At 49.6% G+C, this 22,757-nt stretch overlaps 1 protein-coding gene across 1 annotated transcript; it reads left to right on the forward strand.

Moving 5' to 3' along the window:
• On the forward strand, positions 1 to 13,527 carry PAQR8 (progestin and adipoQ receptor family member 8). Its single transcript, XM_030447663.1, has 2 exons — positions 1 to 111; positions 12,115 to 13,527. The coding sequence occupies exon 2, from the start codon at positions 12,169 to 12,171 to the stop codon at positions 13,225 to 13,227; it is 1,059 nt and encodes a 352-aa protein (XP_030303523.1). The 5' UTR covers positions 1 to 111; positions 12,115 to 12,168; the 3' UTR covers positions 13,228 to 13,527.
• The last annotated feature ends 9,230 nt before the right edge of the window (positions 13,528 to 22,757 follow it).

The raw sequence follows: 22,757 nt of genomic DNA on the forward strand, positions 1-22,757 counted from the left end.
GCGGGCGCTGCCGGAGGTGGCGGCTCCGGGATTCGGTGCCGGAGCGGGGAGAGGAGCGGAGCGGGGAGGAGGAGAGGAGGAGGAAAAGAGGAAAGGAGGAGAACTCCAGTGGTGAGTGCGGGGAAATCCGCCGGTTTCCTGCCCGCGGGGACCTCTTCTCTCCCGGGGAGCCCCTGACGAGGGTGATTTCGGTCCCCGCTTGGGTACCGCGGCTCGGAGCATCCTTCACCCCCGGGATGGGGCAGAGCGGGGATCGGGAAGACCCCCAAGGACGGTAAAACCGGCGGAGGGGGGGACACCCCGATAAGAGGGGGGATGGATCGCAATGAGAAGGGGAAGAGACCCCGATGAAAGGGGGGATGGACGCTGTGCGACCCCCTCCTCAAGCAGCCCCGGGGTTGGGGTCGGTCGGGGAGCGCTGGGGGAGGGATGGAGTGCGGGGGGGGGACACGCACAGATCCCTTCTTTTTGCCAGAACTTCGCCCTTCCCCCAAGCTCCGTTGACCTGCATCTCAAGGGCTTCGTGGAGCAGAGAGGCGGGCTTTGGGTTTTCCCCCCTCCGTGTTTTGTTTTTAAACAGCTTCTGGTGGATTTTTTTTTTTTCTTTTTTTTTTTTTTTGACCCCCTCGGAGCGTTCTGGAGGCCGTGTCAAGGAGAGACATAGTTGAGCTGTGAGCTGGGGGGAAGAACCAGCTCTTGTTGTTTGCTTTGGAGCTGCCACCTGCCCGCTGGGCTTGACGCACCCACAACTTGGGTGCTGGAAAGGGTCACTGAAGGGTTGTCCCGTGCTTGACTTCTCCAGGGGAGAAGTTGGTCATGATATTCCAGATTTTCCTGGAAACACCACGAGTATCTCACTTTTTGGAGAAGAAAAAAAAATGTGGAGTCTTGAAGCATTCTGGGTTTCATTAACAGCAACAAAAAAAAAAATATATATATAAAAATATATTTTGGGTAAACATTTAACAGTTGTTTGCTCAGCATCAAGCTGATTCATCTCCAGGTTGGGAGCATCTTAGGGTGGGAAATGTCATAGCTGGCACTGGGGACACACACCAGTGGTCCTACACCTGATGGTGGTTTAATAACACGCAGCTTAATGATGGTTTAATAACACAGCTTAATGATGGTTTAATAGCCCAACTTCAGCAGGTCACCCCCTGGGCTGCCTTGGCTTTGCCCTGTGTTGTGGGATGGAGATGGGGATTTGTTGTTGGGTGCTGTGGGAACATCACTGTGGAGCTGGGAAAAGCCTCGGTGTGGTTGGCAGGGGGAAATTCCAGCCCTGGGGATGGGGAATTAGGATGAAGGATGTGTTTGTGTGTGTGATCCCACCTTGGCAGCAGTGGTTGGAAAAGAGCAGAGTCATGAAAAGGTCATGGAAAAGGGTGAGAAATCCAGCTCTGCTTGGGGCAGGGAGGGGATGAGCACCCTCAGCAGATTGTGACTTTTTGGTGGGGTGCAAGGGGGGATTGCAAACAATTCTTAGAACCCCCCCAGGGCTCCTGGGGCCAAACCAGGAGGTGTTTGTTAGATGTTTCCTCCAGCTCAGCCAGTGAACCCCTCACTGAGGGGTTTTTGGAGCATCCCTGGATTTAGTTATTTACACCAAACCTGCTGCTGGAGCATCTGGTTGAGGAGGGGGTTGTGTCCCTTGGGGTGCAGGGAGGGATGGGTGCTGTGAGGACAAGGGGAGCTGCTGTCACTGGTCACCTGTGTGCACAACTCAAGTTGTGCCCCAGCTTCCCTTTTAGCTGCCAGCAGACATGATTAACCCTGCTCCTGGAGTCGAGCTGGTGGCCCTTTAATTAATTGCAGTGTCCATATATGCAAAAAAAAATCCTCTAGAAGAATAAATTCCCCTAGAGCCTCCACAGTTCATCTGCACCTCTACCTATGTGCCCATGTTCTCCATCCTTCAGGCACAGGCAGGAGCAATTGGAAGCTTGCTCACAGTTGGTATTTTCTCCCCCCCCCCCCCCCCCAGTAAATCCTTGGGATGCAGCCCACCCCACATCCCTTGCCTGGGGGGCAGACTCCTTGCTGGCCCTTGCTCAGGGCTTTGTAGCCCCTTGGAAAAGCAGAAGTGTTGTCATTGCAAACTTCAACCCTGTCTGGGAGAAGCCAGGGGGTTAAATAAGAGGAGGTCCTGGATGGGGACAAAGACTTTTAGTGCAGGGAAGCTGAGAGCTGGCAGCTCCAGGGGGTTGGCACAGAGCTGTGGTCTCTCCCCAGCAGCCTCCTCTCTGCCCTCATGATGTGCATGATTTATATACATTTTTTTCTAATGACTGAAGCTCTAAAATCTGCAACCTTAAAAAAAAAATTAAAATTAAATAAATGTTTTTTTTGTGCTGAGAGGCTTTTTGTGGACAACAGCAAAGCTCAGCAGCCTCAGCCCATAGGTTCTGGGAGATCTTTTGGCAGAAATCCAGGTCTCCAAACTGTGCACAACCACTTTGGTTTGGTTGCTCTGCCTGCGGGCTGATGGTTCCTGGGTTGCCCCATCAGCAGATAGAGCTGAGCAGGGAGGGATTTGCTGGCTTGTTGAGATCACCCTGTGATACCAGACATCCCCATCTCAGCAGATCTGAGCTGAAAGATTTGTCCCATCTGTGGGTGCTGGTAGTGTGGATTTAGGAATGGTTCATGGTTACACGGGCAAACTGGCTGCAGAAATACTGTGCTGACAGGGTGTGCATGCAGCTCCTTGAGGATGGAAGGGAAGGGTAATGTATCCCATGGACCATGGAAGAGGAAATGTATAAGGTTAAAGCAGGAGGCACTGAGGAAAAAAAAAACAAAGAAAAAAAAAACACCATACCCACAAAAAAACCCAACAAAAACCAAACCAGGCTTCTTGGTTTTTTTCTGGGGAAAAACCACCAGGGACTTTTCTTGCACAATCCCAACACTGACATCTGAAATGGGTCAGTTGTCCCACTCCATCAGTGGTCCCCAAACAACTGAACGCAGGAGGCAGGGACCAGGATGCATGTCTGGACCAAAACCATGGCTGGGAGTGTGCTAACATCTGAGCAACCTGATGGTTTCAGGTCATTACTTTTACCAAGGGCATGTACTGATAGGATGAGGGGGAAGGGTTTCAATCTGCAAGAGGGGAAGATGAGATGAGATGAGATGAGATGAGATCAGATCAGATCTTAGGAAGAAATTCTTTGTTCTGAAGGTGCTGAGCCCCTGGCCCAGGTTTCCCAGGGAAGCTGTGGCTGCCCCATCCCTGGCAGTGTCTCAGCCCAGGTTGGATGGGGCTTGGAGCAACCTGGGCTGGGGGAGGTGTCCCTGCCCATGCAGAGGGTTGGAACTGGATGAGCTTTAAGGTCCCTTCCAACCCAAACCAATCTGGGATTTTTTGGCTTAGTCTGTGCCCTGGTCTTGTTTAATTACTGATGTGCTCAAATCCTGTGAGCAGGGGTGTTCCACCCAGGGATCTTGTATCCAGCCAAAGCTGAGCCCTAAAGCATTGGGGTCTGTGTTAGTTGACTGTGGGAAAACAAAGTGATGATCTGGTCTGGAAAGTACAACCAGGGAGGGTTTAGTGAGGTCAGGAGGAAAAGCTCTGGAATATTACCTCCTGTACATATTACCCTGTACTTTTGGACAGGGTAAGGATGGGTTTGGCAGAGAAGATAATTCAGCCAGTGTCTGTGGGTAGAAATAATGAATTGTTAATATTTTTGCATCTGTCTAGTGCTGCAGATGGGTTTCTTTTTATCACACATAGGGTGTATTGATTGAGTTATCAGGAGCATCACTAAGCTTTAAGCATGAAGGAACTGCAGCTGTGTTTATCACAGCAAATCTGAAATGTGCTGTGGTGACCCACAGCATTCACTGGTGTGGACTGGGAATTAGCACCATGCAGGAGCTGTTCCTAACAGAGAGTTTACTTGTCACCCATTTCAAGGGTGTTGCAGCAAGATAGCCTGAAGCAAAACCAAGGACTTGGTGAGGTCTAACTTCAAAACCACAGAAACATCCGGGTTGGAAAGGACCTCTGGAATCATCAAATCCAACCCTTGATCCACTCCCCCCGTGGTTCCCAGCCCATGGCACTCAGTGCCACATCCAGGCTCTTCTTAAAAACCTCCAGGGATGGAGAATCCACCCCCTCCCTGGGCAGCCCATTCCAATGCCTGATCACCCTCTCTGGAAAGAATTTCTTCCTAATATCCAACCTAAACCTCCCCTGGCAGAGCTTAAGTCCATGTCCTCTTGTCTGACTGGGAGCTGCCTGGGAGCAGAGCCCGACCCCCCCTGGCTCCAACCTCCTTTCAGGGAGTTGTAGAGAGTGATGAGGTCTCCCCTGAGCCTTCTCTTCTCCAGCCTGAACACCCCCAGCTCCCTCAGCCCTTCCTCACAGGACTTGTCCAGCTTTGGACTCTCACAGAAAAGCCATCAATATCATCCAGTCTTTGGTTTCCTAATTTTGAATTTCTGCTCTCCCACTCCTGGGTGCCACAGGGTGCTCCCCTTTTCTTTCTGGGGTGCTGTGGACCCCCCTGAGCTTTGCAGCAGTCTTTGCCAGCAGCTTTGTTTGGCTCTGTCCCCTGCAGCCATCACTCCAGCACCCCTGCTCTCATCCCCTGGATCCATCCCAAGGCACAGGCAATGCTGAACCCATGTCAAGAGGCACTTTGCTGCCCAGCATGGTTGAGCTGGCTGCTGGCCCAGTTGGCTTCCAGGCCAAAATCTACAGGGGAGCTGATACTGCTGTGGCTTCTGGGGGGGATCCTGCCATCCTTTCCTGGTGCCTCATCTCCCAGCATCACAAGACCTTCATTTCTGATTAAATATACATGCTGGGATAAGCTCTCTGTAGACTGGGAGGTAGAATTGGAGCCATTTTTCTTTTATTTGAGATTTTTCGCTGAGGTTTGACCTCTTTTCTTTAAGTTTGCCCTTCAAAGTCTCCAGTAAATCACATCCCCTTTAACCTTCCAGAGCATCCTAACCCACGCAGAGTCCCTGATGGGTGCTTCTTGGCCTGATGGAGATGTAACTGGGTACATAAGCATGCTGAGGGAAATAAAATATTCTGTGCAACACACTGCTCAGACATCCCAGCACTCCCTGGTATAGTACAGCAGAGCATGAAGAACCCAATATCTAGTTCTCATTAGACAGCTGAGGTCTGGTATCCCCATTTCATAGACAGAGAGGTGGAAGCCCAACTCAGAGAAGCCCCAAGCACCTGGACCCTCTCTGCTTGTGGGGATTTCCTCTTCTCTGATCACAGAAATCACAGAATGTTAAGGGTTGGAAGGACCTCAGAAATCATTGAGTCCAATCCCCCTACCAGAGCAGGGTCACACAGAACACATCCAGGTGGGTTTTGAATGTCTCCAGAGAAGGAGGCTCCACAACCTCCCTGGGCAGCCTGGACCAGGGCTCCCTCACCCTCACAATGAAAAAGTTTTTTCCTTATATTTATGTGGAACCTCTGCACAAGCTTGTACCCCTTCCTTGCCCCTTTTCCTGTCATTGGACACTGCCTCCATCCTCCTGCCACTCACCCTTTACATTTTACTGATGCTGTGGATCAATCCTACTTGTACTCTGCTGCCTGCTCAAGTAAGGTTCTTCCCTGGCACAAGCCACCAAATGCCACCTCCCCCAGTTTCTGACCTCTCTGACACCCCTACAAATCCTAGGAAGTCCCTGCCAAGAGCTTTGTGTTCCTCAGTCAGGAGGAAGGTTGGCACTGCAAAGGAGGAAGCAGAGAATACCCAAGGATTGCTGTGATGAGCTGCTCCATGGGCTCTTCATTTCTCATCCCTGGTAAAACCTTTCCAGAACATTGGGCAGGATGAGGCCAGGGAGTCACACCAATACTCCCAAGCTGCTCTTTTGAAGTTTGCCCTGAGCTTTCTGCGTGTGCTTTGGTTACAGAAGACATTTGGGCTCAGGTAGGACCAGGCAGGAGCTTTTGGGATGGATTTTCCACTGCTTTGGAGCTGGGTACAACCTCTCCTAGTCCTGGAGTGGGGAGCTGAGCTGCTCTCTGCCCTCCTGGTGTTGTAGGGGCTTCAACACCAAAAACAGCTCCATGAAAGGGTCAGAATAAAGCCCCCAGGCTTCAAAATGACCTGGAGTCTTTCCAGAGAGTTTTGTTCAGCTCCCAGAAGAGAAGGAATTTAGGAATTAATCACCTGCAAGCTCTCCAGACTGGCCTGTTGCCCAGAGCAGCACGATCACTGCTGTTATTTTCATGCCATCCACAAGTAATTTTTTATTATTTTTTTTTTTAAATGCCATGCAGTTAACAAACACTTCCCCACAGCTGAGTTCCTGAGTCCTCTCTGCTTTGTTTAGCAGGAATTATTGCCTTTCTGGAAGGCTCTGCTAACCTCTGATGCTTGAATACTGTTCTGCAAGCAAATATGTCCCATTGGTACAGCCTCAGTCCCAGGCAGTGGGAAAATCAGCTTTACTCTGTAGGAAAAATTCTCATTCAAACCCTTCCATCAGACTGTGACCAAAAAGCAAAAGAGCTGGGAAAAGCTCAGGTTTCCAATTACTCTCTTCAAAAGGGAGAGGAAAAAAAATTGGAAGGAGATCATTCTCCTCCTGTGCCATGGCTCTTATTGTGCCTGTAATGATCCAGCCTGGACATCTTCCATTCCCTCCTTCTCTCCTTGCAGCTCCTTTCCCTGAACAAATGAGACTTGGTTGCTGTTAATTGGGAGCAGCCAAAAGAACTGAATCCCCCGGAGATGAGGGATGGGGCTGGGAGGGGGGAGGTTTGAGGACAGAATCTCAACGAGATGCCCTGACAATGAATGTGGCTTTCAGCTGCTCCTCCAGCTCTGTGAAGGGAAAAGAATAGGGGCTCTGTGAAAGTGAAACAGCCAGTGCTGACCTTGGGTTTCTGGGTTGTATGGTGGGGTTTTTTTTTTGTTGTTTTTGTTTTGTTTTGTGGTGTTTTTTGGGTTTGTTTTTTTTTTTGGTGGGTTTTTCATTTATTTCTTTATTTCTTTTCTAATGTTAATTGCTCATCTCTTTGCCCATCACATGATGGCTGGAAATTGCCAACTTGTTCTCACTCGTTTTTTGTCACAAGTTCAGTTTAAAATAAGCAGGCAGCCAGGTTCCTGATTTAGTGCTGTTCAGCCCAGCATCAGATGGGGTTTTCTTGTGATTTCAGGCTGTTATTTTGAAAACCTCTGAGCCTCCCTCAGCCCACTCAAACCTGGCATTTTCCAGCCATAAAAGCCTGCCTGGAAGCATCTCTCTTGGCTGCTGCTCTCAGGGGAATCTGCAGCCTCTGACCTCTCACAGAGGATGCTTACTGTATCCATGGGTTCTTGGGATGTGAAACCATGGCCAAAATCCTGGCACTAAGCACCCACTCTACAAGCCAGAGCCAGCCTGTGACTGCTACAGAAGCTGCCTCTATTCTTTTCAGCATAGAAAGCAGGCAGGACATGGATGGTGGCAGGGGAGGATGCCCCTCGCATCACCATTTATCCACAGGGCTTGACTGCCCTCTTCCCACCTTTCTTCTGGTGGCCTTTGCTTTTTATGGGCAGGTTTCATCTCTGCAGCAGATGAGGGCTCCAACCCTGCTCCTCTGGAGCTCATCTGCCTGGTGATGCTGTATTGGAGCTGCTGTTCAGTTCCCAGTATCCAATACTGGAATATTCCAATCCAATATTCCAGTATTGTGTTCTCCAAGAGGTGGGGAGCTTCAGCATCCTCCATCTCCTTGTGCCTTGCCACCACAATCACAGACTCCAATCATCAAGTGGTTTGGGTTGGAGGAGACCTTTAAAGGTTTTCTAGTCCAATGCCCCTTCAGTGAGCAAGGACATCTTTAAGTATCACAGAATTGTCAGGGGTGGAGAAGACCTCAAAGGTCACCGTGTCCAAATGTCAACACCCCCTGGTTCAATAAAATGGAAAAAAAATATATTTATCAATACCTGTACCACCATGCCCACTAAAGCTTGTCCTGAAGTGCCTCATCTCCATGGTTTTTAAACACTTCCAGGGATGGTGACTCCACCACCACTCTGGGCAATCCATCCCAATGCCTGTCTGTGCTCTCAGAAAAGAAATTCTTCCAAGTATCTACTCTAAAGCTCCCCTGGAGGAACTTCAGGTGGTTTTGTCTAGTCCATGATCATCAGATCATGTTGTTCAGTGCCTTATCAAGTCTGACTTTGAATATCTTCAGGGATGGGGCCTCCACCACCTTTCTGGGAAACCTCTTCCAGTGTTTCCCCACCCTTATAATAAAGAACTTGTTCCTGATGTCTACTCTAAATCTACCCTGCTCTAGTTTAAGACCATTGCCCTCATCCTATCACTACACACTTGTAAATAGTCCCTCCCCAGCTTTCCTGGAGCCCCTTCAGGGACTGAAAGATGCTCCAAGCTCTCCCCAGAGCCTTCTCCCCTCCAGGCTGAACACCCCCAACTCTCTCAGCCTGTCTTCAGAAGAGAGGTGCTCAGACCTCAAGGAGAGGGGTGTCAAAGATGATCTCCATCTCCAACATCAGTGCCTAAATACCTTTCTGGATGATTTTCCAGGGATGAACTGCTGGGATGAACTGGGACAAAGATTCAAACTCAACTTAGTGCCCAAATTCTTGGAATACTCTTGGAGTCATAGAACCAGTTAAAGGGAAGCTTGGGGATGACGAGAAGGGGCCCAAACCCTATTGCTTGGGTCATATCAGAGGAAACACTGGGATAGGTATAAAGCACATTATGGCAGGTTAACATCCAGGGCAGAGGAATTTTGGAGACAAAAAGCACTTCAGAGTCTGTACTCACACTTGTGCACATGCCTAAGGCCTGGAGATGTCAGATGTTTTGGCATTGCAATGAAGGAGATGGAGCTGGAGCTGGCATGGGGTAGGTGTTCATCTTTGCATCTAGACCAGGAAATCAAACCCTGGCTTAGTACAGACACATCCATAGAATTTCCCTTCTCTTCCCACCCCAACTTGCTCAGCCTCCATCCAAAGGAACTACAGGGCAGTAGAGGGTGAGTACTAAAGTACATAATTTTGCTTGGGCTTGGCCTTGTCCTCAAGCTGAGGTCCAGAGTAAGTTGGAGGAATGGGTCTTTCTTTCTCCATCAGCTACAAGAAGCCAGAATGGACTGGCTGTATGCTAGCCCTGAGGAGAGGGAATATTGTCCCTTGTTCACATTCATAGGAGCACCCTGGAGTCCAAATTGACCTAATCTCTCTAAATTTTAGCCTGCATCCCCAGAGATGCACAAGCTGCTGAATGAACATCCCAATTGCAGACCCTGCAGGTCCTTAGGAGAGAAAAAAAAATCTTCATGAGCATGCACAACATCAAACCCCCCAGCAAAGGGGTTACTTTGGGTCTCATGCACCTGCAGAACTAAAATAAGCATCTGCAGGGACCATCTTCACTTCCTGTGGCTAAGGCAGCTTCATCAAACTCAGCATCTGGATACCTCTGTGACAAACAAGGAAAAACAAAAAAAAAACCCAACCCTGTGAGATGCTGAAGGAGAAAATATGGAGAGCAGAGAGAGAGAGGGAGAATGGGCTGGAAAATGTGAGTTATTATATTTATTTATGATAGTTATGGCAACTGCCATCTGCTAGAATAAGGAAGCAACATGAAAACATTTTTCTGTTACCAGAGGCTGTGAGAGGTTGTGGGTTGTGAGAGGAAGTGGGACTCACAACCTGGTTCATAGTGTGCTCTCACTTTTTGCTTGGTGCTGAGACACCAGCAGCTCAGGGAAGGTCAGACAGGTCCCACCTCTCTGATCTCACTCTTTCTTGGTGTTTAACACTGTCCTGTCCTCTGTATCTCCAGCCTCACGTGGGTCTCCTGGTGCTTGATGATCAAAAGAAAAATGTTTCCCACATCCAGCAAAACATTTCTTGGCATTTACTTACATGTCATAGAACCATGGAGTGGGTTGGGTTGGAAAGGACCTTAAAGCTCATCCTGTTCCAACCCCCTGCATGGGCAGGGACACCTCCCACAGCCCAGGGTGCTCCAAGCCCCATCCAACCTGGGCTGAGACACTGCCAGGGATGAGGCAATCAACATCCTCCCTGGGCAACCTATTCCAGTATCTTACTACCCTCATGGTGAAGAATTTCTTCCTGATTTCTAACCTAAACCTCCCCTCTTTCAGTGTAAAACCATTACCCCTTTTCCTGTCACTATCCTCTCTGATGAAAAGCCCCTCCTTTCCTGGAGTCCTGGAAGCCTTCTCTCCATCTACTCTTTCTCTGGTTGGGTGCAGAAGTCAGGTCCCACTCCCACCAACATGTAGTTGTTGGCTGCACAGGGGTAACCACAACCCTGCAGGATCTGGTGGGGCTTTTTTTTTTTTTTTTTTTTTTTAAAAATATGTGTGTGGCATAAACACCAGCAGGGAAGAGAAAAATCCAGGATCCAAGGGAAATAGAGGCTTGGGAATTAATTCAATGCTGTGAGAGAGTCTCTAGACATTAGGATCCTGCTGTGCCCTGAATCTTTCCAGCCAGAGTTTAGATTCTGGAGGTTGCCAAGGAACAGAGCAGGCAGAGGAGTGCCTAGTGCTGGGGTCTGGCTGCTCTCAGCATCCAGGAACATCTCTCTGGCAGCTCCTCAGATGGCTCTGTGGATGCTTCAATGCTGAACCCAATCCCAAACTGCACTCAGCTTTGATGTGGAGCACCTTCACCTCCCAGTTCTGCTGCTGGAGGGATGGAGGCTGCAGGTTTGGGATCCTGGACTTCTCCCCCCTCTCCTTCTGTTGTACTCATTGCTTGCAACCCCTGAGCAAGGTGTGTGGTAGGGAAGCTGGGCTTATTTGTAACCTCCACAGTTTGGTTGGGAGCTTCTTCACTTAGGTGCAGGATATCACTTGGATGTGTAATTACACCCCAGTTTTGTCCCTGAGCAGTTTGTTCTGGGGAACAGGGTGAAAACTCCTCTTGGCAAATCCTCAGGTGCTTTCTTGACATCTGACTGCTGCTTTCAGCAGCAGTGTCCAAGAAAGTGGGGAAGAAGGGCAGGCTGCTGGCATTGCTGTGCCCATCTGACATATCCTGATCTATAGAGAGGACTGTGCCGTCCTTCTCTGTGTGGAATTTCAGTCTGACAAGTCAAGAAAAGCCCTTTTTGCCCTAGAGAAGGAACAGTCTCCTGGTAACACTATGGCTCCCATAGTGTTGAGCTAGCAGTGTGCCCAGGTGGCCAAGAAGGCCAATGGCATCCTGGGCTGTGTCAGGAACAGCGTGGCCAGCAGGTCCAGGGAAGGGATTCTGCCCCTGTGCTCAGCCCTGGGGAGGCCACAGCTTGAGTCCTGTGTCCAGTTCTGGGCCCCTCAGCTCAGGAACGAGATTGAGGTGCTGGAGCAGGTCCAGAGAAGAGCAAGGAGGCTGTGAAGGGATCCAGCACAAGTCCTGTGAGGAAGGGCTGAGGGAGCTGGGGGTGTTGAGGCTGGAGAAGAGGAGGCTCAGGGGAGACCTCATCACTCTCTCCAACTCCCTGAAAGGAGGTTGGAGCCAGGGGGAGGTCAGGCTCTGCTCCCATGCAGCTCTCAGTCAGACAAGAGGCCATGGGCTTAAGCTCTGCCAGGGGAGGGTTAGGTTGGATATTAGGAAGAAATTCTTTCCAGAGAGTGTGATCAGGCATTGGAATGGGCTGCCCAGGGAGGGGGTGGATTCTCCATCCCTGGAGGTTTTTAAGAAGAGCCTGGATGTGGCACTGAGTGCCATGGTTTGGGAACGACAGGGGGAGTGGATTATGAGTTGGATTTGATGATCCCAGAAGTCCTTTCCAACCCAGATGATCCTGTGAATGACAACTTGCTCCTAGGACAAGAGCAAACGGAGTCAAATTGCAGCAGGGGAGGTTCAGATTGAATAAATTTCTTTATGGAAAGAGTGGCCAGCACTGGAACAGGCTACCCAGGGAAGTGGTGGAGTCACCATTCTTGGAGGTGTTAAAAAACATGTGGACATAGCACCTGAGGACATCAGTTGGCTGGTGGTGTTGGGTTGATATTTGGAACTGATGATATTGGAATTCCTTTCCAACCTTAATGATTCTCTCTTGATCCATCACCATCAACATGTCTTCTTTCTCCTCTCCCCACAGGACACCAAGACAGCTTTACCCTGAGCCAGGCTCTAAGCCAGCTCCCAGAGTGAGATGACAGCCATCCTGGAGCGGATCAGCACTCTGTCCCTCAGTGGGCAGCATCTCAGTCGTCTCCCCAGGCTGCTGGAAGATGGCTTCCCCAAGATGCCCTGCACAGTCAAAGAGTGTGAGGTGCCCCAGCTCTTTCGGGAGCCCTATATCCACACCGGGTACCGTCCCACCGGCCAGCACTGGCGTTACTACTTCCTGAGCCTCTTCCAGAAACACAACGAGGTGGTCAACGTCTGGACTCATCTCCTGGCAGCCTTGGCCGTGCTCTTGAGGTTCAAGACCTTTGTGGATGCCGAGCAGTTACCCGTGGACGCCTGGTCCTTGCCTTTGCTCATCTTTGTCCTCTCCTCTGTCACCTATCTGACCTGCAGCCTCATGGCTCACCTCCTCCAGTCCAAATCGGAGCTGTACCACTACACCTTCTACTTCGTGGACTACGTCGGGGTCAGCATCTACCAGTATGGTAGCGCCTTGGCCCATTTCTACTACAGCTCTGACCAAGCCTGGTATGACAAGTTCTGGCTCTTCTTCCTACCAGCAGCTGCTTTCTGTGGTTGGCTCTCGTGTGCTGGCTGCTGCTATGCCAAATATCGGTACCGACGGCCTTACCCCATCATGAGGAAGATGTGCCAGGTGATCCCAGCTGGCTTGGCCTTCATCTTGGACATCAGTCCCGTTGCTCACCGGGTGGTTGTGTGTCACCTGGGGGGCTGTGAGGAAGATGCTGCCTGGTACCACACGTACCAGATACTCTTTTTCCTTGTCAGTGCTTGTTTCTTCTCCTGCCCCGTCCCTGAGAAGTACTTCCCGGGCTCTTGCGATATCATTGGCCACGCTCATCAGATCTTCCATATCTTCCTGGCCATCTGCACCTTATCACAGCTGGAGGCCATTTTTTTGGATTACAAGAACAGGCAGGAGATTTTCCTGAAGAGACACGGGCCTTTCTCTATTTATCTCTCCTGCATCTCTTTTTTTGGCCTCGTGGCTTGCAGTGCCATCACAGCTTACGTCCTGCGATGTAGGATCAAGGCCTGCCTGGCTAAAAAGGACTCCTGAGAGTCACAAAAGTGATGGGCATGGCATTGCCAGGGTGCTGAAAGTCAAGAAAAGGGGCATAACATTATTAGAGACATAACTGGCTTATCTGCATAACATGCTGTGGACTAACCAGGACCCTGCAATTGGGTGGAGGGCTGGAGACATCGTGCTGGATGCATTTTCACAGCAGGGACTGTCTTCTGCCACACAGGGGGATGTGGGGTGTTGAAAGCCAGAAGAAGTCACATAACCAAGGATGCTGGAATAGGCAGAGGTTTCTTGTTCATTCTGGTAAACCTGTGGGTGATATCTTGCTGAGTGTCCAAGAGGGCAGCCTGAAGGCCATGAGACTGTAGAAGGGTCTTCCAGGACTCACAGTGGAGAATGCCAACATGAGGACCATGGCTGGATGTGCTGACTTCTTGGGGTTTTGCCATCTCTGCTGTCTGTGGGAGAGCTGTTCCCAGGGTTTCAGGAGGAGTCTTCATTTCTAGGATTCAACTGCAAGGGGCTGTGTGGCTGGCATAATCCTTTTCCTGCTCCAGCCAGGTTCTCTCTGGTCACCAGGTCAGGTATCTCAGTGCCAGGCTGCTGAGGTGGCTTTGGCAAAGCATGGTTGGAGACTTAAACCTGTTCAGGGATCCTCTAGGGCAAACTGGGTCTGAGCCTGAGCCCTGTGTTTTCTGGTGACTGGTGTGGGTCCAGCACTGATGAAGATCCTAGGTCAGCTCCATCTTCTCTTTCTGCACAACTGCACCATCTGCAGTGGAGTTCAGTGTCCCCAGGATGGGGTCTTTCTCAGCAGCTTGAATTTGTGCTAAGGTAGTGGCAGTGCTGATGGCTGTTTGGTAGCCCTCAAGACAGGTCTTCAGAGGCCCCTCAGATCCATTTTAAGAGCTTAGTTGCCTTTGAGGAGCTGGGCTAAGTTGGAGGTGGTTTTGAGTCTTCCTTAGTGGCAGCAACAGAAGCTTTTGATGCTGGGTGCTTCATTTTGGCTGCTTGTGTGACTGGTTCATGCATTCCTGCCTAGATTGACTTGATGTCATCTTCTAGGGAGTGTGAGTGACCTCCAGTGATGTCCATAGGGTGTAGAGTAACTTGTGGGTGAACTCTGTGATCTGGGAAAGGCTTTGAGCCTCCAACCACCCTACCAATGTCATGGCCAAAAAGGGATGAAAGTGAAGTAGTCTTTATTCCTCTCTGAGTGGTGCTTTTCAGGGTACCAAGCAGTCCTTGGTGGACCTCTTGAGGAAGGTGACTTGGAAGCTGCAAGGTTTCTTTTCTCTAAACATGAAGTTTGAGAGTCTGGAATGTATCCATCAGCACCAGGTGAAGATAGAACAGCAAAGGGCAGGTCCAGGGTGACAACCTTAGGGTCCTGTGCAACCTTGGGGTAGGTTTGTCCTTGAGATTTGGTGATTCCTGTGTGGAGCAGCAAAGATAGTGGTCAGGGACACTTAATGTCCAGGGGTCAGTCAGGTGTAGAAAGGGTTGGATTGTTCTGCCCCCCGTTAGATGAGTCTCTTCTGTGTTTGTTTTGGGGGGGGATTATCAGCTCTGGAGCCAGAGTGTTGCACTGAGTGAAGTTGGTAGCAGGGGGGGTACAGGGTGCTCAGAGGCAATGCAGGGATATGTTCCTATGCAGCTTGGACCTGTTTGACCCACTCCTTGTTTTCCATAGGAAAACCTTGGTGCAGCTCCTCCCAGCTGCAAGACCTGCAACCTCCCATTCCTTGACATCTGGGAAACTCCTGGAAGGTGTAAATCTAAGCAAGGGAGCCATGGGATCTATTCCAGCCAGGGAATTCTTTCACTGAATCCAAGGGCAGGGAAATGAATGGTGATGGGTGGTTCTGAGCAGGCTGAGTTTAAGGTTGGGGATTGGGTTTGTCATGACAGGCACTGATTTCTGCCCTTGATCTGGTTTTTAACTGTGGAGGTTTGTGTGTGTGTGTTTGTGCATGTGTGTTCACGTGTGTTTCCTTCAGCAAAGCTTTGCCTTTGGCTTTTTTATCTGCAGAGCTTCTTAGCTGGGTCAAGGGAGGAAAGAAATGGTGCTAATGCAGCTGGAGGAACAAGGTGGGACAGCCAAGAGGGTCCCTACAAACAGACCTATTAATAGGTGCTTTGCTGTGTCCTGTGTTTTGGGGACAAAATTGAAATTAATGGCCCTAGTGACAAAAAAAAAATAAATAGAGAGGGTGAGGGAAGTATGTTTTAAGTACAGGAGAAGAAATCCTAGGAAAGTCTTCAGGAAGTCATCTGGTTCATCCTTTCTCATCACTTGAGGCTGGTTTACACCCAGTGCAGCTTAGAAATCAATTCCCTTGTTTCACCCTATGGTGAATTTTGAGGGTTCAGCCCTGCTGACCTAACAGTAAATTCACCTGAGGGAAGTGGAAAGGGGGGATGGTCCCAACTCCACATCCTCATTCCCCTTCCCTGCTGCAGAAGTTCATCTGACCACACACAGTGAGTCAGTGCCAGGGGGTGTTCCAGTGGAAAACCAATCCTACTGAAAAAATGTCCTTTTCTGCTGGTTTTAACATTCAGCCATTTCACTTGGGCAACACTGCTGCCTGCAGGGAAGGGCTGTTCCCTTCCATGATCTCCATGCCTGTGGGTTTCCTCCCAGTTTGGGGAAAGGTGTCCAGTGGGTGTGCAGCTTAATTTGTCTTCTTTTTGTGGCTGGAAAAGCAGAATAAGCTCCCGAGTGTGGATCTGGCTGGCTGGGGTCACTTGGCTTCTGTGTAGGAAGTGGGGTAAACCAAGATTGTCCAGAACTCTTTTCTGGGCTAAAACTGAGATGGGTATTGATGCTAAAAGTAAAGTCTGCTCTGCTGCTGCCTGGATTTATACTGGTACCAAAGGAAGGGATTACCCAGGTGTTTCCTTCTCTAAGGGTTTATAAAGAGATGACATGTCCTAGTCAAAGGAGGATGAGTAAAGTGATGCTGTCTAGTCCAGAGACAGAGAAAGGAGTTGCCCACCTGGCTCTTCCAAAGTATTTCTGGTCCTATTTCTTGATCTTGGTCCAGCAGAAGTCAAACTTTTCCTGCTGGAGCAATTGTGGTGGTGTTTTTTTCATATTCTCATGTTAGCCCTCAGGTGACACCACTCACATCCCCCTGTGAGCCTGCACTCAGACCTGGAGCTGACCTCCTGGTTACTATGATGGGTAAATTCAGCAGGAATTTCAGCACAGGTCACTGCTGCTGTGAGGATGCACCCTTGTGTCCCAAGGGGCTCACCAACACTGGAGCTTCCTTTATCCCTATCTCCATCCTCCTCTTCTCCAACCAGTTTTTTTTTTTTTCCTTCATCCCTGGACTTCATCCTTGTGCCTTGGGCACCTGGCTGTCTACCTGGGCAGACTCCAGATGCTGTCCAGTCTGCTTGAACCCCAACTGGGCCAGGACTGGAGAATGGCTGCTGATACCTTCCTAAAAGCCCTGACATTGATTTTGGGGAGCTCAGGGCTAGCTCTGGAGAGAATGAAAGTGTCACTGGGATAAATGCTCAGTTTGGCTGAGAGCCTTCTCCTTGGAGCACCTCTTCTTCCATCGTGGTGTTCCTCTAAGGAAGCACAGCTGGGAGGGGTGTACCAGTGACAGGGGCTGGTGAAGACCACCAAAGGTAGAGAACATCTTGAGCTCCTGGAGGGGCTGAGGTCCTAACCCTCTCCCCCAGGAATCTCTGGTCCTGAGAGAATATTTTCACAGATCTTGCAGCCTGGATCTGTGCAGGGGGAATTCATCCCCATGTGCCTTATGCTGTTCCTTTTTGGGATTTATCCTGAAGGAACTCGAGGCTCAGAAGCTGCTTCTTCCCTGGTTGCTCTTCACAACTGAGAGGGTTTGCTTGGTGTATGGAGCAGAAGGGGAGGATGGAGAGAGGTGCCTTGAGCTTGTATTTATGCTTTGTGATTTATGTAACAAGGTAAGGACAGGTTCCTCACGTGCCTTGCAATTTACATCTTTTACTGACAAGTTTATTTTTAAGCACTGTTTGTTACTAAACAGAAGTACAAAAAAAAAAAAAATTGTATTTTTCTCTTGGGGAACAGGGAAGGGTATGAGTGTTACATATGAACTGTCCCCTTCCCAACTCCCTTCTGCTGTACCATGGAAAACATTGGTAAGATTTTAAGCTTTGTACTGTACTGATCATTATTTAAAACCTTAGTGAAAAAAAAGAGAAAAAAAAAAAAAGAGGAAATTTTTAAAAGCAAAACGATTGGTGTGGTGTGAAATTCCCAATACAGAAAGTTAGGAGTCACTGGGAAGAAAAATGGGGAATAATTATAGAGTGGATGGAGGTCTTTGAAGAGGCCAAAGTCTGCTCTCCTTAGTCCTGGGTAAGGAGGACTCTCAGGATCCTGAACTCCACCATCTCGTGGTCACTGCAGCCAAGGCTGCCTTTGACCTTCACATCCCCAAGGAGCCTTTGTTGGTGAGTATGGTGCCCAGCAAAGCATCTTTCCTTGCTGGATCATCCATCTCTTGGAGAAAAAAGCTATCAGCACTGCACTCCAGGACCCTTCTGGGTTGCTTATGCTTTGCTGCGTTGTCCCTCCAGCAGATACTGGGATGGTAAAGGAAGGAAGGAAGAGAAGGAACCAGAACCAGAACCTCCTGTCTGCCTCTAGAAGACACTGAGCCACTTGTCCTTCCTGGCTGAGCATCCTATAGCAGGCACTGATTTCCCAAGGAAGATTTTGGGGGATTTCTCCATAATGGTACCTCACAGGCACTTCATGGCTTACCTGTGAACTATGGAGATGACCCCCACATAAGCCCTGGTTTGTTGATTTTGTAACCTCCTCCATCTCTCCAGGCCCTCTGCTCATCAGCTTGCACCATCATGGGCATGATGGGCACCATGACAGAGCTGCTGGTAACACCCTCTGTGCCCCATCAGAGAATGGTTTGGGTTGGAAGGGACTTTAAAGAGGGGAGGTTTAGATTATATATCTCATTCTTTACTGTGAGGGTGGTGAAGCACTGGAATGGGTTGCCCAGAGAAGTTTTGGCTTTCTCAAAAGATGTTCAAGGCCAGACTGGGTGAAGCACTGAACAACCTGGTCTAGTGAGAAGGGTGTTGGAACTGGATCATCTTTAAGATCCCTTCCAACCCAAACCAGTCTGTGATTCTATGATTTAAGGATCATCTACTTCCAACCTCACTGTCACTGGCATCATGTTTATAAATCCATAAAGGACAAGTGTCAGGAGGATGCAGCCAGGCTTTTCTGTGATGTCCAATGATGGGACAAGGGGTAATGGATGAAAGTTGGAGCACAGGAGGTTCTGTGTAAACATAAGGAAAAGATTTTTCACTGTGAGGGTGACAGAGCCCTGGAACAGGGAGGTTGTGGAGTCTCCTTCTCTGGAGACATTCAAACCCCATCTGGATGTGTTCTGTGTGACCTGAACTGGGTGATCCTGCTCTGGCAGGGGGTTGGACTCAATGATCTCTTGAGGTCCCTTCCAACCCCAAACATTCTGTGATTTCATGATTCTGTGATTTAAACCCTCATTTCCAGGAGGATCATGTGTAACTGTGTACATATCCCACCCCCCCAGGATATTCACTCAGTGTGAATTTCAGTCCTTTAAAAAAAAAAAAAAATCAGCTCATTTTCCTTCTCTTATCACCACACTGGTAATTTTAATTATTACTCTTTAACATTCAGACCATTCCCTATTGGTGATGTTTTTACCCACCAGAGGGCGAGATGTCTTCATCTGGAGCTGCAGAGAGGCTTCCAGTGCCAGGAAAGCCTCAGCATTCCGGTGCCTGCTCTCGGGACAGGCTTAGGAAAAAATGCTCCAGTTGAAGCAGCCAACTCTGGGGAGAGCTGCATTGCTGAGCTTTCCTAACGTCCTGCCCTCTCCACAAGTGTCAGGGATTTCAGCAGACAAGACAGGCCAAAGTTTTACATTTCCATGAAGTAAAAACTGGAGAGAGAATGAGAGAAAATAGCAAAAGAGAAAAGTAAGGCTGGTAATTATTATTTTTTTTTTTAACTAGAAACAAAAATGGAGGCTTGTGGTAGACTGAGGAGAAACTGTGGTGATATTATAGAATCATAGAATGGTTTGGGTTGGAACGGACCTTAAAGCTCACCCAGTTCCAACTCCTTTGCCATGGGCAGGGACACCTCCCCCAGCCCAGGGTGCTCCAAGCCCCATCCAACCTGGGCTGAGACACTGCCAGGGATGGGGCAGCCACAGCTTCCTTGGGAAACCTGTTCCAATCTCTCACCCTCAAATTAAAGAATTTTTTTCCTCATGTCCAACCTCAGTCTCCCCTCTTCCAGTTTTAACCCATTCTCCTTGTCCTCTCCCTACCCCCCCATGTCCAAAGCCCTCCCCCAGCTTTCTTGGAGCCCCTTCAGATATTGGAAGGTTGCTCTGAGCTCACCTGGGAGCCTCCTCTTCTCCAGGCTGAACAAGCCCAATCCCTCAGCCTGGCTTCCCAGGGAGGTGCTCAGCCCTCTGAGCATTTGAGTGGCTCTGCTCTGGACACCTTCCAGGAGCTCTGTGTCCTTCTGATGTTGGGGACTCCAGAACTGGACACACAACTCCAGGTGGGCTCTCAGCAGAGCAGAGCAGAGGGGGAGAATCCCCTCTCTGGACCCCTGTCTGTGCTTCTTTTGCTGCAGCCCAGGACATGGTTGGGTTCTGGGCTCCAAGCACACACTGAGGGCTCATGTTGAGCTTCTGTTCCACCACCCCCAAATACTCCAAGTCTCTCTGCTTTTTAGGGAACACATTCACTACATGCCTGTTACACACACACATCCTTAATGTGGGAAAAGCCAGAGGTGATTATGACCAAAAGAGGGAACTGACCAACCTGAAGCACTTGACACCAAGCACAAAAAGAGCTTCCCAATCAGAGGAAAGAGGCATTTTGTTTCATTCATTTCATGTGTCACCAGCCAGAGAGGAAAGAATGCAAGAGAAGGTAATGATTTGTACTTTAAGCAATGAGTACTGCAGCAGCAAGTTCCCACAGAAGTTCTTTTACCCACTGGCAATCCTTACCTGGTCCTGTCCTTGCAGCTCACTGGTGATGTGGGCTGAGGCAGAGCATTAGCCAAGAGCTCCAGGTAAGAGGTTTCCTTCTTTGTTCTATTAAGTCTCAGGGACTAAGAATGGGGAAAAATACTTCCCAGTGTTACCTGCTGCTCCTGTTGACTCCAGAGAGAGAAGTGGAGCCTTGGCAGCCCTGGAAAAAAAAGACCTGAAGATGCCTGAAGTTTAAGGCTTTAAGCTCCCTGCTGCTTCTTGAATTCTGCAGCTGTTTCCAGTGATGGTTTCTCTGTTATCCTGTAGATCTTTCCTTTATTCTGTCTGAATCCTCAATCCAGAGTACTTCCTCCTGCTATGAGGAGCACTAAACTCACTCTACCAGTATCCTTTCTAATGCCCCTGTATCAAATGCTTGGCCCTTGGGAGCTGAAAGATGGGAGAAAGGAAAAAAAAACACCCAAGCTTGGTTTGCTTCATCAGGGTCTGTTGGTCAGATAGACAAATGCTGGATATGATGACAAAGGAATGTAGAGGGTGGTGTGGGAGATCAGCCTGATCTCTCAGTCCCTTAACATTTCACTTCATGTGTGGATACTCAGCAAATTCCAGGCTGCTGCCAACACACCTGAGCTCCTGAGGATTTTAAGAGACCCTGTACAGAAATTGATGTGAAAAACCATGCTGAATCCAGGTGTTCTGTGTTCCACTTCTATTCCTTATTCCCCATTTCTTCTCTTTCCTGCTTTATGGTCACTCTTCCTAACAAAGTACCACCTTCTGCTATGGCTTTTCTTAATGTTTCTTCCTGCATTCTCATCTCCTTTAACAGGAGGAATGTACTGGGATCACAGTCTCCCCATCCTGCCCCTGATCATATCCAGAGCCTAAGATCCTACTTTGTGAAACCCCAGGCTTTAATTCCCCACTCCTGCCCCACAGCAAGCTGTGCACATGGGCAGTCTGCCCCTTGTTTGAAGTTTATTAAAGCCTTCTTAAAAGTTGCTGCCAACCCCTTGAAGGATGAGCCACAGCCCAAGGAGCAAAATTTCCTGCTCTGAGGAAGAAAAGAGGGATTCTGAGTGGTCCCTGAGGAAGGAGGATGGAGCCAGGATCTTTTCTGTGATGTCCAAGGATAGGAGAAGGGGCAAGGGGTGCAAGTTGGAGCATAGGAGGTTCTGTGTAAACTTAAGAAAAAGTTTACACAGCTTTTTCACTGTGAAGGTGACAGAACCTTGGCCCAGGCTGCCCAGGGAGGTTCTGGAGACGTTCAAACCCCAGCTGGATCTGTTCCTGTGTGACCTACACTGGGTGACCCTGCTCTGGCAGGGGGGTTGGACCCGACGATCTCTCAAGGTCCTTTCCAACCCTTAACTTTCTGTGATTCTGTGACTCTATCCTGGCCCTTGCTAAATTCAGGAAACCTCCTAGACGGTGCTCACATACCACAGGAGGAGGAATCAGAGGAGAGAGCTCTGGAGCCAGCACCTGCATCCGAGTCATCAGTCCTATTGCTGTCTTGCAGATCCCTTTCATCCCTTCTTGGCCTTCAGTCTGTTATTTTCCTTTCTAAACTCCTCAGGCTCCTTCTTTATCTCCCAGCAGCTGCCTTGCTTCTCTCTCCCACACCATGCTCAGTCTGGCTGCTTTTTCTTTCTGCTCACAAACCCCTGGGCTGCTGCTGCTTTGCCCTTGAATCCCAGCCTCTTGGGCACTACTGATAAAGATGCCGAGGGAAGGACATAAAACCCCTTTTCTCCTCTGTGGTTCTCTTCCCTATCTCCTATATTTTGGGGGTGGCTTTTTCTTTTTTTTTTTCCTTGATGGTTCCTCCCCTCCCTTCTTCTTGTTTTTGCTGCTGCCTTCAGAAAGAGATAAAAACGGTGTTTAGAAAAGAGGAACGGCGTCAGTGGGAAAGAACCCGCAGTTTCAAAGTTAATACCCACTCTGTTACACATAAACACAATTCACTCCCCCAGTAAAAACAAACCCTGTGGGGGTTCGGCCCTTCCAAGGCTCCTCCTCTCCCTGCCCAGGGAAACTCCCCAAAGGCGGCCTGGATGCCAACACCCATTCCGGCGGCCAAAAATAAAAAATTAAAATATTTTAACAGCACGTCCGTAACCCAGCTGCGCCCGGGGGGGGGGGACAGCGAAAACACAGGCTGTGGGGATGCTGAAAAGGCCGCAGCTGGGCGGGGAGCAATAACATGGCGGCTGCAAAGACGGGAGGAGGCCGAAGGGCGTTTAAATCTTTCAGAACACCACACTAGTGCTTTCCAGAACTCCCGCGCCTCTTTTTTTTCCACATGGATGGGAATTGAGGCCTTCCCAGACCGGCCCTTTCCCCGTTTGCCAGGGGTTGCCCTACACGCGTTGTCATGGCAACCCGCGGCGTGGACCGGCGCAGTGCGCATGCGCAGCGCCCGCTTCCTGCGCCTGCGCAGGGAGCCCCCGGCTCGGTGGTTGCCATGGAGACGGCGTCGGGGCAGGGAGCGCTGCAGCCGCCGCC

This window comes from Calypte anna, chromosome 3, assembly GCF_003957555.1.
Source record: "Calypte anna isolate BGI_N300 chromosome 3, bCalAnn1_v1.p, whole genome shotgun sequence".
Taxonomy (NCBI): Eukaryota; Metazoa; Chordata; class Aves; order Apodiformes; family Trochilidae; genus Calypte; species Calypte anna.

Coding starts and splice junctions, on each gene's coding strand:
- PAQR8 (XM_030447663.1), top strand. CDS start 12,169: ATGACAGCCATCCTGGAGCGGATCAGCACTCTGTCCCTCAGTGGGCAG.